Source organism: Homarus americanus, unplaced genomic scaffold (genome assembly GCF_018991925.1).
Source record: "Homarus americanus isolate GMGI-L3 unplaced genomic scaffold, GMGI_Hamer_2.0 scaffold55640, whole genome shotgun sequence".
Lineage (NCBI taxonomy): Eukaryota > Metazoa > Arthropoda > Malacostraca > Decapoda > Nephropidae > Homarus > Homarus americanus.
In genome coordinates, this window is record NW_024713650.1 from 6,376,541 (window position 1) to 6,393,949 (window position 17,409).

The following is a 17,409-nucleotide window of genomic DNA, read 5'->3' on the forward strand; positions in this document are numbered from 1 at the left end:
CTCTCCGACTTCTGGGAATCGAGAGCCAAGAAAAATTCCCCTTTAAATAGAGTAATCCAAGTAACATAGGTGGTACAGGTCTTGTTATAAGTTTGAGATATATTTAGCTTTAACTAATTTCAAGATCAACGTAATATTTCTTCATATAATGCTATGGTATTAAGGAAAGGAATCACACTTTTTTTTATCCATTTATTATTCACGTGTGTATTATCAGTCGACTCCTGTATGTGTGGGATTGAATCAAGGGAGATAGAAACCCTAAGAAGGAGTAGAGAGAGGATAACGTGTGGATGATAACGGGAAAAAGCCGAACTAAGTAGCATTAGCACTACACACACACACTGTCCTCATCATGAATTGTTTATACTCATTGATTCCAACGCTTTATATCAATTCCCGATGCACATAATTTTTTTGCTTAACGACTGTATATATATGATAAGTGTGTCCATCTGTCATGATCACTCACTCGCACCTTCCGAACGCGGTGGTGAGGTCATGTTAAAATTATCTCGTCTCCGAACTCCTGACTAGATCAATTACAGTGTTTTTTTTATCTAATCAGTTTACTCATCGTAATTTTATTTTATTTAATTTAAGACAGTTTGCCAAGTACACTGATCTGTTGAATGATATACAGTAGGGTTTTAAATCCGAAAAGTTTGCACAGTAAAGGCGCATACCATTAATCACAGAGCAACATAAGAGGTCCAACAATTTGTTTATAGGTTTAGTAGTGTTGCCATTTTATGATGATCGCCTTTCATTAGTCTTACCCATGTCTCGTCAGGAGCTAATTATCTCTTTTGGTTTGGTGTGATTTGGCTCTTTTGCTTATACATGGATATTGCTATATTATACAACACAGCACAAATCATTTATTGAAAGTATGGACAAGAAATACCGCAGGGAACACGGAAAACCGTCTGGGTATGAGAGGTAGTGGGAGGTGACGCGTCATCCAAGTATTGAGCGGTTATGTTGCTTGGAGTCGACTGAGCTGTGAAGCCTGATAGTCATTCGCTCGTCAAATTTAGCTGAAATAAGCTGAGGGGAGCTAATCTTCAGGTGATACTTAAAATGCATTAATTTGATTTAAGAACTAGGATCTTTGAGCTAATTATATACAATATCCGTCATCTCTCTCCGCTTTAACTTCCTTTAGTCACTCCTTACATAATCTCGTTTATGGAATTCCTTACTCCTCACATTTTTCCATCAGCCTTCACCCAAGGGCGTCATATATCAGACATGTACCTCACTCTTTATAATTTAATAATAAACACACTGCTGTATATCAAGACAAACTGGTAAAAAAGAAATAAAATTAACGTCATATAAATGTTTCCACGATAAACATCATATTAGACCAATCCTTCGTTATTCACAAACATTCAATATATCCCCATAATAAACATTCTTTATATTGGAAAAATCCATCTGAATTACTTGTCTGAATTACAAATTGTGTTTACCGGGTCGATCACCAGGGAGAAAATGTTCACGGTTCGCGGGCGTCTAATGCTGACGTCACTACAGAAGGTTTTATTAAATTATTTTATACGTGTATTACTGTACAGCGGGTGTATATCCGCGATACTGTATTCACTTACTTGTTTTATTATTTCATACACTTACAAGTGAGACAGATAGACAGATAGATAGACTGACATAAATAGATAGATATATATAGACAAGTATATATGACAAGTACCGATATAGATTAACAAACAAAAGTCACTTTTATCAACCATCAGGAATATGCAATAAACAAATTATATAATAATAATTCCAGTAATTTTAATAATATTCAAGTGCACAGACAAGAACTTTATTTCATACGAACTAAACTTAAGCAAGGAGTGACAATCGAACAGTCAGGCAGTATAATAATGTTATGTCGAGGTTTTATTTGGTATTATAATGTTTGTAAACTTGGTGTTCTGATTATTTTCTATTCGAAGCAACAGTTATTTTGGCAAGGTTAGGGAGATTTTCTTGTATATATTGATGTATTATCCATATAAGAATTTTCTGGACTGTATTAAATCATTTTCTGCTATGATTTACTTCTTATTGTAAGTCTACAATCGCTAGAATGCGGCAGCGTGCGGCTGACTCACCTCGGCGAGGCAAGATCTTCTCTGCTCCCGAGGTACTACGTGAACCTGACCACGAGGCTGACCTGTGACCAGGCGAAGGTTGTAAGACTGTATCCAGTCATATGTCCTTCGCGCAAGCAACTAAACCTCTTTGTCCTAAGGAAGTTTTTTGACTCCTTAGGAATCAGGGGGTGACAAGTAGAAGTATGAGAAACAAAATGGATGATATTAGGGCCTTGGTATGTCTCGAAAAAATCGATATAATAGCATTCACTGAAACATGGATCAACCTAGACTCATGTGAGTTACCTGTCGAATACCAAATTGCGGATTACAAATTATTCCATACCGATAGGCAGTTTAGGAAAGGAGGCGGAGTAGCAATCTATGTCAGGGATAATCTGAAGTATGAAATAAATAAGGAAATAAAAACTGAGCGGAATACAGAAACAATTTGGTTAGAATTAATCGACAGTAGGGATAAATTAATCACAGGAGTAATATATAGACCTCCCAATCTTGATAAAGTCAATGAGCGACTTATCTGGGATGAAATGCGCAGGGCTTCCATACACAACAAAGTCTGTATAGTAGGCGACTTTAACCTTGGCCAAATAGATTGGACTGACCTTACGGGTAACTCAGAATCAGAGGATTTTCTTGAAACGATCCAGGACTGTTTCCGAAGTCAACATATAACCGAACCCACCCGGGGTAATAATATACTCGATTTAGTTCTGTCGAACAGAGAAAACCTCATTAGTAATGTCGAGGTATGGAATGAACTTGCAAACAGCAATCACAAAGAAATTAGATTCCAGTTAGATTTTCAGGGCAGCCGTAAGGAAAATTCCACAAAAGTGTAAATATAGTAAGTGTTTCAAGAAATATTAATACTTCGACAATAGATATTTTTTAAGAGATGATTTAAAGGAAGGGAGCGTAGTCTTTGCTCGGATGTGTGGGGGCAAGTTGTTCCACACCTTCACACCATGATATTTTATGGAGGTCTGGGACTGAGAGGAGCACATGGTGGGGGGGGTGGTCTTAGTAGCTCTGGGTGCCTTAAGTTGTATCTCTGATTATTCCGGAACTGGAAATAATTATTGTCAAGCAAGTGATTGATTGATTTGTAAACAAAAAGGTCACAGCAGTAGGTGTTAATATCTTCGAATTTTAAAAATTTCAAAAAAGCAAATTTTTTCGTTTGTGTGATCTGTTTTTTCAAGTAGGTCATTGTCCGTACAACTCTCTTTTGTGCAGTAACCAGAGATTGTGTTTTTGAAGAGCCAGAGGCCCCCCCATAGTGTGTGATAGTGTATCAGGTGTTGGTAAATAAGATCATGATATATTTCTTTCATTGCTGTGAGAGTGAGTGACTGTCGAGTGTGATACATGATACCGTGCTGTTTATTGATTTTACTGTGAATGGTTTGTATGTGGTTTCTCCAGTTAAGTTTCTCATCAACAATAACTCCAAGGAATTTAGTATTTTGTTCGCGTTTGAGGGCGATATTACCAAGGTACAGGGGTTCCAAGTCTGGGGGTTAGTTTTTCTTTCTGTGAAAGATCGTGTAGTGGGTTTTCTCAAGGTTTAAGGTCAGTTTATTACGTATTATCCAGGTCCCGACTTAAGTTAATTCAGTGTTCATAGTTCTCATCAAAGAATGGAGGTCTGAGTTGCTGGCATAGAGATTACTATCGTCTGCAAATAAGTTGTATTTTATGAGTGGGCTGGCGTGGACTATGTGGTTTATGTACAACAAAAACAGTACTGGACCGAGAATGGAACCTTGGGGGACTCCATACAAGATTGGCGAGGAGTCAGGTTGATGGTTATTATAGCAGACATACTGCTTCCTGTTGGACACATATGAGGTAAACCAATTGTGGGAGAGGCCCCTAACGCCGTAATATTCAAGCTTTGAAAGGAGGATGGTATGGTCGACAGTATCAAAAGCTTTAGAGAGGTCCAAGAATATACCGACTGTAAACTGACTATCATCAAAGGAATTTAAGATGTCATTAGTAAAGGATAGTAGAGCACTGCGACGGTGCCGCTTGTTCAAAATGACGGAAGCTCTCAGGAAAACAAAAAATCGCTGGTGGGACAGCCAGTGGTGATTCAACGACACTTGTGAGATATCTACTGCTTCTATTCATACGATCTTGGCATGAAAATGTGCTTCTGCAAGTGAAAATTTAAGAACAACTGCAGGAAGAGAGAAGAACAAAAGCAGCAACTACAGGAAGAGATCGACAAGAAAATTCATAAACGGGATGAAGCTCTGCAAGTGATGTATTTCATGAGGTGCAGGTTGAAGTGGGGAAATAGAAACGGTAAAAACAATAAGTGAGTGGTGAAATCACAGAGGTACGAGAGGAGCTAACAGTGGTGAACAGTGAGCTACAGAAACTCAATAGCAAGATGGAAGTTCTGGAGAATTGTCTAACAGCAGGATATCAGCCAAGATCCAGTGACTCCTATAATTGTGACGGTGTGCGTGAAACATCGTTTATGCACGCTCCGAGGGGAGTGAATAGTGTTGAAAATTCTGGAAAATATGATGAGCAGTAGAAAAAGGAAGTGTTGAGCTAAATTACAGAGCTCCTCAGTTCAGACCCCGAGCTACGTCAAGTGAAGTGGGGAACTATCCAGGAGTGCCAGTGAAGAACAAACCACAGAAATTCGACGGCAAGGTCTCCTGGGAAGCATACCAGGCACAGTTTGAGTTACTGGCTAAACAAAATGGGTGGGACGACAAGCAGTGTGCAGTACAATTAACCACGAGTCTTAAGGGCGCAGCTATGGAGGTTTTCAGCCAGTTGACAAGACAAGTTGAATGTCACTGGTAAGGGTACTGGAACAAAGTTATGGAACCAAGCACTAAAATGAGGTTTACAGGGCCAGATTCTGTAACCCGAAACCGAGGTGAAACACTGCAACAGCTTGCTCAAGACCGGGAAATTATGGCTCATAGGGCGTACCCTGGAGCATCACCTGATCTGTTAGTCGTGTTGTTGGTGGACCAGTTTGTGGACGCATTAGACAGCATGCAGCTCAAGATTCAGGTGAAGCGGCGGTCCTAACACGTTGCTCTACACTCTACAGGAATGTTTGGCTAGAGCCCTGGAGTTTGGATCTTACTTGTGGTTAAGTTTACCAAGCTTCATTACGGAGTCTATCTCCCGGTTTAAAGCACGAAAGGGCCAAATACAATTAACGGAGAGATTTAAAGGAACCTGCTGGTATTGTGAAAAGATTAGGCATAGACAGGAGGATTGTTACAAGCGGAAACGATAGCAAGAGAAGGACAATACAGAGAAGAACATGGAGAAGAGAGGATGTTGGACGTGTGGAGAAGATGGACACTTCAAGAGTAAGTGCCAATAGAATTCCAAGAGAAGGAAGGAAGAGCAGTCCACTAAGGCAGGAAACTAGAGAATGCTGGTGCTGAGGGACAACGGCCAGGCTTTCTCACCAGAGTCCCACTATTGAAAAAATGCAACCGAGCCACTGTAACCAGTGTCGAGGTTGAAGGTGAGATCAATGGCATAAGGTGTCTGGTGGTGATCAACACAGCCTCGGAGCAGACTTTTGTGAGGCCAGACGTGGTTAGTCATGAAACACTACCTGAGACGTTGCAACAGCTGTGTGGGATAACTGGACACTGCGCAGTACTAAAGGGACCAGTGGATATCAGCATCAAGCTAGAAGGGGAAGAAGAAACCCTACAGGTTTATGTAGTGGATAAAGAAGACCCTTGCATGCTGGGCCTGGACTACCTCCTACCTCGCAAGTTTCAACTGGACCTTGGCTCAATACAGTTGAATATTAAAGGAAAGTGGGTACCGCTGAGGACTGTGAAGCATGCCAGTGCTAAGGTTACAGCTAGGCGGTCAGCAGTTATTCCCCCAACATCAGAGGTGCTGTTGCTGTGCAAGGTGAACGGTGCCTTACATACCCGTCTGGGAGTGGTGGAGCCTGACGAGCAGTGTGGAGTCAAAGATGGAGTGATGGTGGGGAGAACTTTAGTCGACCCATCTGCAGAGGAGGTACCTGTAATTGTGGCCAACTTCTCTCTCCATATGACCCTTCGCTGCCCGCCAGATACAGGGAAAGTGCAGACGAACAGCGTCATGACCCATACATGGTTTTCACGACCTAACCAGAGCCTTCGACTCGATCAACAGGAAAGTCCTCTGGTGAACCCTCAGCCGTTTTGGTTGCCCACCTAAATTCATCCCCATTGTGGGTCAACTCCGCAATGGCTTGAACGGCAGTGTCCTGCACAATGGCACCCAGTCTGAGTTCTTGCCATCCAAACTGGGGTTAAACAAGGGTGTGTACTGGCACCAACTCTCTTTTCCATTTTCTTGGCTGCATTCCTTCCTCATGCCAGCGCCAATTTTGCCGGACATCGAGTATCGGATGAAGGGTCTTTTCAACATAAGATGACTCCAGGCAGGAGCAAAGGTGTCAGTAGCAACCATTTAATAATAATAATAATAATAATAAACGGTTTATTGAAAAAGTTTGCAGCCCGAAGGCTGAAAATATACATTGGACATAAATGACTTATTACATACATTGGTGGTTTAACGAAAGCCTTCATTAGAGAAAGGTGAAGGAACATATACAGTGAACATACAGATTAATGTTTACACACGTAGACCATGTGAGCTAAGGTGTTGAACAGCAGACACGTAGTGTAGTAACTCCCTCACAGATGGCATTATGAGGGGCATCGCGTGGAGTACTAGATCCCTCACAGATGGTGTTACGAAGGGCCTGATGATGTAGTAATTCCCTCACAGATGGTGTTATGAGGGGCCTGCTGATGTAGTAATTCCCTCACAGATGGTGTTATGAGGGGCCTGATGTGGTGTAGTACTTCCCTCACAGATGGTGTATGAGGGGCCTGATGATGTAGTAATTCCCTCACAGATGGTGTTATGAGGGGCCTGATGTGGTGTAGTACTTCCCTCACAGATGGTGTTATGAGGGGCCTGATGTGGTGCAGTAATTCCCTCACAGATGGTGTTATGAGGGGCTTGATGTGGTGTAGTAATTCCCTCACAGATGGTGTTATGAGGGGCATCACGTGGTGTAGTCATTCCCTCACAGATGGTGTTATGAGGAACTTCACATGATGCTGTAGCAACTCATTCACTATGCGGTGTCGTGCATAATGGGGACACCACGTGGTCCGTTGTCACAGGAATTCACTCACTCAAGTGGGTGAGGTGTGGTCCCAGGCCTCTCTATCGTGGAGTCTCAGGGGAATTATCATTGGGTACCTGGGACCTCACTGTGTGAAGGTTAGCTTGGCTCAGACTCAACTGCCGAGTTGTCTTTCACTGACTTAAGCACTGTTCACCACTATTCAACACTGGTTCCATTCCTTTCCCAAATGAAATAGTAACTTCTGGCGAGAACTTGTTGATATTCCGGTGGGGAGGAGGGTTCAGGGGAGGGAGTTGGTATGGGCCAACATAACAGTTGACGTGGCTGCTGCTGAGCAGCGCCAGGTACGTCTGACCCGTCTTGACCCGTCGGTGGTCAAGGATGAAGTGAACTTCAGTGTGCAGACGACCTCACCCTTGTCGGTCACACTGAATGCCACCTACAGAAGATCCTGAACACCTATGCAGATGCGTATGCACACTTCGGCTTTGAGGCGAATGTACGTAAGACTCAGATTCTCTTTCAGCCTGCCCCTGGTTCAGCCACACCTCCACCATCCATCCAGCTTAACGGTACTACCCTCTCTAATGTTACCCACTTTCAGTATCTCGGCTTCTACCTGTCCACCACCGTGGACATCGTTGAATATTTTCTGCATCGGCTCAGGTGTGCATCTCCTGACTTTGGCAGACTCTGTACCCTCGTGTTCAGGTGTAGCGAGCTGAAATCTATCTACAAAGTTACACGCATATTGAGCAGTGGTCCTTCCCACCCTGCAATATGGCAGTGAGACATGGGCCACATACAGGGGGCTCCTCAAGGCACTTGAAAACTTTCACCAACGTAGTCTACGTTCCATCCTCCGAGTTCACTGGGAAGACAAGAGAACAAATGCCAGTATTCTTGCTGACACCAACTGTAGGAGCATTGAGGCTACCATAATTCATGAACAACTAAGCTGGACTGGCCAAGTTACCCACATGGACGACAGTAGACTACCAAAGTTTCAAAAGGAGGCTAGATAGATTCATGGATGATAGAGAGTGATAGTAACTCTCGACAGGAGCTGCCATGCACAGGCCAACCGGCCTATTGCAGACTCCTTATTTTCTTATGTTCTTATGTTCTTAAAGCAGCTAGTTTACAGTCACCTATCGAATAGTAAACGTAACACAGGTGGGCAATTGAAAAGTTATAAGGATTGTCTTAAGACAAACCTGAAAAAGTGTCAAATCGACCCCCTCACCTGGGAGACGATTACTCCACACTGTAATGCTTGGAGAAGCACCACAGGATAATGTGTCAATAATTTCGAATTACCCCGACTGCAAACCGAGGCAGACAAGAACCAGCGCCGGAAAGACGCTTCCACCGCCCCTCCCGCACTAGATGTAACCCCCCACATGTGCAGCATCTGTGAACAACTCTGCTGGTCCCGCATTGGCCTCTTTAGTCTCCTCAAAACTCATCAACCTGGGTGACATCCTTAATAACTCAAATCATTGTATCATAGCTGGATGATCGGCATACACGATTCCTGGTGACTGCAATGTTGTAGTAGTAGTATTGAAGGTTTGGAGCAGGTTGAATAGTGGTGGCCTTTTGTTGAGCACGCGATAAACATTTAGCATTTGTTGCTTGATATTTTTCATGGTATTCTAATAGAATTTCTTTTTTATAAATTTCCACAAGGTATTTGTCCTGCCCGGAATAGCCTGTGTGAAGATCGTTGTTGTACCGAGTCTCTCGTAGTGTGTCAGGTATAGTTCCCTCACTCGTGTGTTTACAGGGACTAGTCAGGTTTTGTGCAGTGTGGCAGCGCTGTGTTGGATTATAAGAAACTCGCAATAGTAATTATACTGTAGAATCAAAGTAAAAAAAATATTAAGCTAAATATATAACTGTAAAGATTTGTGCAATATTTATAGGTTTAATAATAAATGTATTAAATAGGCTTATATTTAATGTATCTTTTGCCTAGTGGTGAAGTGACGTAAGAGGGCGCGGGGGGAGCAAGGTGGCCCTCAAGCTACAGTAACGGTGTTCGTCAATGATGAACTACTAACACTCAATTGAGGCATAAGTTTCTATCTATTATTTTCCTCGTCTGTTATATTATGCAGATAACATTCATACTGTTCATGTTCAACTTTGGTCACAGTGTGAACAAGAGGAGCTTTGAAGTTAATTGCAGTGATTATTGACAGGTGCTTGTTGCTCGCTAGAATAGTATACTATACTGTACTTTACTAATAGAGCAAATAAAGTTTGTGTTAATAATAAGAGTGCTTGCTCAGTATCCGAGGTGCATATAAGAACATAAGAAAATAAGGAGTCTGCAATAGGCCGGTTGGCCTGTGCATGGCAGCTCCTGTCGAGAGTTACTACCACTCTCTATCATCCATGAATCTATCTAGCCTCCTTTTGAAACTTTCCAGAGTTCCAGCACTTACTACAAAGTTGCTAAGCTTGTTCCACTCGTCCACCACCCTATTTGTGAACCAGTTCCTTCCTATCTCCCTCCTAAACCTAAACTTATCCAACTTGAATCCGTTGCTCCGAGTCCTATCCTGCTCGGATATTATAAGAACTTTATCTATATCCCCTTTATTGATTCCTTTCACCCACTTAAATACTTCTATCATATCATATCATATCATATCTCTCACGTCTGGTTGTGTAAGGATGGTCAACTGTAAATGATAATTACTTTTTTTCTAAGCACAATTAATTCCCTTTCTATAAGTTATATCTACCTCTATCTGTAAAGGAACCAAGGCCAAGTGAGGGGTGTGAACTGACTGATCTGACTGCGGTGGAGGAGACTTCAGGCTTCTGTCCACCACTTTTATTAAAATGGAAACATGTTGGCAACACTTGAGGCGCCAATACAACATTTCATATTGATTCGTCACGGGCAACAATGGGAGGTTTTGTTCTGATCTAGCATTTTGATGTATGCATTGTATCGTGGTGACGGATGGTGTATATAACAAATTTTCAATGTAATGCACAATGAATTATATAAGGTAATGTTCAATGACTACCGTACGACAGTTTATGTTCCATAGCGACCATATTTGTTGGATAGTTTGTGTTAGTGTTTGTTGGTGAGAATGTTGATATTTGTTGGATAGCCTTTGTTGGTGTTGGTTGGATAGGCTGCTGATGCTTGCTGGATACGGTATGTTGGTGTTGGTTAGATTGGCTGTGTTGATGTTTGTTGGATAGGCTGTTGTGGTGTATGTTGTATAGATTGTGTGTGTGTTTGTTGGATAGACCGTGTTGGTGAAGCTGTTGGTGTTTGGTGGAGCGTTACCAGCATTTGATTTCAAACATTTGTCGTTGTTGGCTTTGTTTTACAGCTGCGTTAGTGACGATTTTTTTATGAGAATGACTTTTTGTCAAGTATCCAGCTGGAGTAAACATGGGCGGAGGAACAGCAGAAGTACAAAACAGTTGCCAGGGCATCCAACACATCAGGTGACACAGCCAGGGGGCTACACCAACCTCACCACGTCCACCTTCTCCTTCTTCAGGTTGGTGGTTATGTCATCCAACTGGACAATGACACATCCTCGCCCAAGGTCGTTTATTGGGTCAGCTGAACCCAGTCCACCCAGGCGACACAGCAAAGCTGTCAAGACTTCGAATCGAGACATGGATGTGAGTACGGTATTGGTAGGTATTATTCATTTTATTAAGACTTACTGTAGTTGATATATGCTGTTCAAAATTCAGTGAGTTATGGACACTACAGCTGTCAGCTAAGGGACGAAACACCAAGGATGAGTCTAAACTGGGTACTGTACTATACTAAACTAACTCGCTACCTACAGTACAGTATGTACTGTGATTATTTCGCTGGAAGGAATAAGTATTTTCTGTAGACTGGTTACCAAATACTATATTATTAAAGGTCTTAGCTGCTGTTATCAGCCACCATGAGATATGTTTGTTATGTACTTACCTCCAGGAATACACAAGCATCACTGTGTGTATGAGGTTCAATTACTTGAATCTTATTACAATATTATTTGTAAAATATTCTACAGTAAATATGTTCCACAGTTTTTGATAAACTAGAAAGAGTTATCAGTGTAAGCAATATATGTTGTGTAATCAGACCTCTACTTGGTTATCTCGGGGGTTCCTAAGGGCTGGGTAGATGCAGCTAGTGTTACCATACCTGTCACACTCTAGATAGATGCCATGTATTTTCACAGTTACTCTATTATTCTCGTAGTACAGTGTTATAGTTTTAAGACGCTCTAGCCCCATAATTTTCTGCATGTTTTAAGTACATAACATAATGGACAACAATTTCTGCAGCTGGATTCCATCCGTGCACGTCGTGCTCGACTCAAAGCTCTCACTGCCTCTGTCAGACTTCCTCCTCTCACCCCGTCTGAAGCCTTGGGAACTCGCCGTTCTTCAATATTCAGTCCGTTACCTCACAGAAACTTACCATCAGGAGACAGACACCTGCAGCACAGACAAAAACCTGAGCTGACACAAACAGGAAGGACCTCTGCCACTTCGGTCCGTATACACTCTGGGACCATCCTGTTGCCCGAACTTACTCTGCCACCTATGACGTTAGTACTTTTCGTCTTTTGCAACTTACAGACTACAGTATTGCCCGGGCTGGTTGTGCATTGTTTTAACACCTGCAATTAATATGTGCTATAACATGTGGTACGTTTGTCACATTTCTGTTTACTTTCCCTACTCGCTACCTCAAGACATATGAACAATAGATATAGATAAATAACTGGACTGATTTTATTTACCTAGATCTTGTACTTTTGTTAAATCACTTGAAGATAAACTTATTTCACCTGATAACTAAACTTCCGAATGGCTACTAGGGGGTGGGGGGGTGGTTAGGTTAGTGTTTCATTTTACATAGTTACGCAGTTTATACTCTTAACCTTGTGTCTTTGGCAGGCCACACCATGACCCATTACCACAGATAGGCCAAACCAAGATGAAGTGGGAGGTGGAGGAGAAGAAGGGAGACGGCGATGACAGCCACTTAGATGATGCAAAGATAGACTCTCCACCTCCACCAACCTATGAAGATACACTCAAAGTAAGTCAGTGGGTGGAGAACATACCCCCGGAGGCCATGGTGGAGTTTTACCCATCTCTGAAGTCTCCAGACACTCGGGAGGTAAGAGACAAGGTGATGTTTACCTCAGAGAGTAGCGACTCTGCCTGGCCAGCCAAGAGGACGCTTGGAAGTACACTAGCCACAAAAAATTCTCGAACAGCTAAGCACGGAATATTTCAGAATGAGCACTATGATCCTTGTCATCTCAGAATTGTTGGCATGACTGGTTGTGAAGTGACTCAATATTTCATAATAATATATGTTGATCGTCTTTATAGTATTTACAGGCGAAAAGAAGTAATTTAATTTGCAATATAACTTCCTCAGAGAGCAATGTTGAGCGCTCGAGAACTTGTTGTGGTGAGTGTAGATGCTGTACATTACTCAGCTCTCACTCTGTAATAGTGGATTGATAGTGTGTGTGTGTGTTTATTGTTTGACGATACTTTACCCTAGGCAAGCGAAGATCGTTGAATCACATAAGTGTTTGATTTAAAAATAACATCATTGGAGAATATATAAACTGTTGAAATATGTTTTGTCATTTTTAAGCTTTTCAGAACCACTAAACGTAATAAAAATAAATATGTTTTGGGTCAATGTTTATTAATTTTGTTAACAAGAGTACATGTGAACATCCTTACATAAGAACATAAGAACATAAGAACATAAGAATGGAGGAAACTGCAGCGGGCCCATTGGCCCATACTGGGCAGTCCCGTTTACCCCCAACCCCTATTGCTCATATGAGCATCCAACCTATGTTTGAAGCAGTTCAGCGTATTTGAGTTAATGATGATATTTGGTAACTTGTTCCATTCATCCACTACTCTGTTTCCAAACCAGTGTTTACCTATTTCACGCCTAAATCTAAATTTGTCTGATTTAAAACCATTGTTACGAGTTCACTCCTGGTTGGATAGTTTGAGTACCTTTGTAATGTCCCCTTTGTTTAGCCCTGCCTTCCACTTATACACCTCTATCAGGTCGCCCCTCGCTCTACGTCTCTCAAGGGAGTGCAAATTAAGATGCTTTAACCTGTCTCTATACTCAAGGTTCCTAATGCCCGGGATTAGTCTTGTCATTCCCCTCTGAATTCTTTCCAAGGATTTTATATCCATTCTGTAATACGGTGACCAGAACTGAACTGCGTAATCCAGGTGTGGTCTCACAAGAGCAAGATACAGTTTTAGGATGACCTCACTGGTCTTGTAACTAACACTCCTTTGTATGAACCCAAGTACTTTATTAGCCTTGTTACGAGCAAAAACAAGTTGTTTACTTGGCTTAAGGTTCTTACTTATCATTACTCCTAAATCTCTCTCGCAGTCTGATTTCTCTATGGCATCGTTGTTCATCTGGTATCTGGTTTCCCTGTTTACATCTCCTATACTGAGTACTTTACATTTGTCCATGTTGAATTTCATCTGCCATTTTTCAGACCATTCGAAAAATTTTAGATCTTCCTGTAGTTTTGCTGAGTCCTCGTCAGATTTAATAACACGTCCTATTTTAGTGTCATCAGCAAATTTACTTATGTTGCTGTCTATGCCGATATCTATGTCGTTTATGTATATAATAAATAATAATGGCCCAAGTATTGAGCCTTGGGGAACTCCACTTGTGACGTTGCTCCAATGGGACTTAGTGCCGTTAATGCTCACTCGCTGTTTCCTGTCCTGTAACCACGCCCTAATCCATTTAAGGATGTTACCTTTGATGCTATGAGCTTCTACCTTTCTAGTTAGTCTTTCGTGGGGGACTCTGTCGAAGGCTTTGCTAAAGTCGGGATATACCACATCATAATTGTGCCCCTCGTCCACCGATTCGAAAACTGATGAAAAGAATGTTAATAGATTAGTTAGGCAAGAACGTCCGCTTGTGAAGCCATGCTGGGAATCATTGATCAATCTGTGCTTCTCCAGGTGATTTCGAATAGAGTTTGAAATGATTGCTTCGAGAGGTTAGCACTGTGATGGATGGCATTGCAAAAGCCAGTGAGTAAATTATGTTATCCCATGTTTTTGTTGTGATAATTGACTGATTATTTTCATCTGCTTGCTATCAGTCCCTGGTGCTACTATGACTAGGCTTACTAACACATATAATGTATTGAGTGGTGATTTTTTTTTTTCGATTTGCCCCCGAGGGGGCTAGTTTATTGGGCACCCCATTACATCCTGTGCAAGGTGAAGCGCAGATGCGTTTACAGCGCCCATCTGGGAAGTATGCAAAGTTCATACTTGCCTTTATGACTCGTGCATTAAGGGCGCAAAAGCCTGAAGGGTCATAGGTTTTGTCAAGTTACGTAGAGTGACAGAATGATGAGTGTGTGGGGGGAAAGTTCTCGGTACATTTCATCTGTTTATAGCAAAGTGTGGCAGGTTCCTAATAATGTCAAGTGTCAGGCCTGTCACTAGGAGGAGGGATATCTGGTCAGGGAGGGAAGAGGTGTTGGTAACGGCTGGGGACCTGTAGGAGGGGGTCATAGGGCAAGTGAGGATGTAGTGAAGGAGGGTGTGGGAGTCGGGTTGACCACAAAGTTTACAAACAGTGCGGTGAGGCTCAGGGTTGTCAATGTACTCCCATAGGTACCTGTACCCTAGGCGCAGTCTCATGTACATAATCTGTTGAGATCGAGTCAGGGATTGATATTCTTTGTAGTGGCGGTTGTCGTCACCGGTTACAGCGTCATAGTGGCATAGTGTGACGCTGCCCCGTTGTTTCAGGTGTGTCCAATTTTCGTCGAATGTCTCTCGTTGTGTGGCGTGTATGCGAGATTTGAGATGATTCAGGGAGGGGGCGAGGGTGGCTTCAATATCTTCTTCTTGTGTCGCTTCTTTGGCAAGTCGATCAACAGTGTCACAGGCAGTTATTCCTATATGTGACGGGATCCAAATACACTTGACACGGATGTCATCAGTTTGTTCTAATCCGGCGACGGCGGCTAGGGTGTGTTGGGCGGCAGGGGAGGAAGGGGAGGGTAATTTGAGCCTCGCTAGTGCAGAAGTGCTGTCACTGATTATAAGGAGGTTCCGGCGTTCAGTGCGAGCATAGGTCGCCCCCCTCATGAATGCCCTCGAGGATGGCTATGCTTACAGTACAGTGTCAGTGGAGGAGGCCCAGTCGTGGACCCTGATTTTCCTGCAGGCCTGGCGCTCAGGAATCCACACAGCTGCCCCAGCGCTGCCCAGCGTGGTAACAGACCCATAACAGTAGACGAGGATAGGAGGGTGGGAGGTCGTAAGAGAGGAGGCGACATCATCAATCTGCTCAAGGCAGTTACGTTTGAGCATATACCGCAGTTGGGTGGATTTACGACCAGGTAAGGTGTGGACGACAACATCAACACTCGGGGAAGTCCACGGCGGTAGGGGCGGATGAGTGTACTCGGGAGGGAGAGAGGTCGAGGGGGTGTAGAGGTGATAACGCAGGATGTCAGCAGCAGTGTGGACGGGCCAGTGTTGAGAGGGGGAGGGAGAGGGCAGGCCGGCGCAGGAGGGAGTCAAGATGTGAGTTCAGTGAGCGCGACAGGGGAGTCGGTTGCTCACTGCGAAGAAGTTTAACACCAAGGATGGCATTGAGAGCAGTAATTCGATCGCAGACGGGGAGCAAGATCAGTTCACGCTGCATGACTTCTATTCTGGTGGTCATAGGGCAGCCGAGGATGAGTCTCATCGCTCTGTTTAGGATTTTCTCTATGCTTTGTTTTTCACGCTGGGAGGCAACTACAGGGACAGGAGAGGCATAATCTATGACAGCTCTGACGATAGCAATGTACGTGAGACGTAGGACCATGACAGAGGCTCCTTTGAGGCCGTGGGAGAGGGACTGGAGGGGCCTCGTTCGTTGGAGGCACTGGGAGATGACGTGGGCGGCGACAGCGGAGGTCGTGGCTCTGGTAGTGGCTCGCACAGGTAGACCAAAGTACCTGTTAGTGTGTACTTCATCGATGTCTTGTCCTTGCAGTCAGCGGTGTCTGACGCCGAAGTGTGAGATGAACTTGGTTTTAGTGTGTGAGATAACTAGCCCGAGTGTTTGACAGGTCCGGGCGAACGTGGAGAGTATAGGTTGTTCATGTTGCACTGTAGTAATTTGGAGGAGAATATCATCAGCGTAGCTTATGATGTGACCGTCTAGGGCGCTCAGCAAAGATGTCGTTGAGGCGGCAGATGGAGTTCATGAGAACAATAAAGAGTGTAGGGCTGAGTACACCTCCCTGAGGCGTGCCAAGATCAAGGTCCCTGATCTTAGAGTAGTGGCCCTGAAAACGGACACTGGCGTGTCGATGGGAGAGGTAGTCAGCAATCCACGTGAGGAGTTTGCCCTTCACATCCATGTGAATGAGGCCCTCAAGGATCACTTCACTGTTGGCTTTATCAAAAGCACCCTTGAAGTCGACGAAGAGGGAGGTTTTGGCGGAGGTGTTTGCCATGTAGTGAGTGATGCAGTGAGCAGTGCTCTTTCCGGGGCGGAAACCATAGAGGTCAGGGTGCAGGTGGGCTTCAATTTTCCAGTGGAGGCGGTGGCGTATCATGCGCTCCATCATCTTTGAGAAGCAGGAGATGAGGGAGATTGGACGATATTCATCTTGTCTGCCTGGTTTAGGGACTGGGATGGTGGTGGCAGTCTTCCATAAGTGAGGCAGCTGACCAGTATCATAAGAGAGGTTAAATAGACAGAGGAGGGGGTTACCAGGGGTGGCAATAAGGGCATTTAGCACATCATATGTCACGCCATCATCGCCAGGGGCGGTGGACTGGCCGCACTTAACAGCATTTAGTAGTTCACACTGTGTGAGGTCTCGTACAGCGGGTGGTAGCGCATCAATGGAGGCGGCCTCCTGCCACGTCTGGGAGAGCGCCTCAGCTCGGGCAGCTGGTCTGGGGTGGAGTGCGGGTCTAGCGTTGGTGCCCCGGGCACGGTTAATGGTGCGCCATATATCACCTATAGATGTAGACTGGTCAATAGTAGAAGCAAAATCAAACTGCTGCTTCTCT

At 43.6% G+C, this 17,409-nt stretch overlaps 1 protein-coding gene across 6 annotated transcripts in view; it reads left to right on the forward strand.

Annotated features, from left to right (window-relative positions):
* The window catches only part of LOC121874129 (importin subunit alpha-4-like), an 83,424-nt gene that overhangs the window by 33,521 nt on the left and 32,494 nt on the right, over positions 1 to 17,409 (forward strand). For 3 of the 6 annotated variants that reach the window (XM_042378127.1, XM_042378120.1, XM_042378087.1), the window contains exons 2-4: positions 10,833 to 10,974; positions 11,626 to 11,891; positions 12,244 to 12,469. In XM_042378127.1, the coding sequence (XP_042234061.1) occupies positions 10,843 to 10,974; positions 11,626 to 11,891; positions 12,244 to 12,469 (624 nt within the window). In that variant the 5' untranslated portion in view covers positions 10,833 to 10,842. The remainder of the gene's footprint in view (positions 1 to 10,832; positions 10,975 to 11,625; positions 11,892 to 12,243; positions 12,470 to 17,409) is intronic. The other 3 variants (XM_042378103.1, XM_042378111.1, XM_042378097.1) reach the window with 2 other exon arrangements.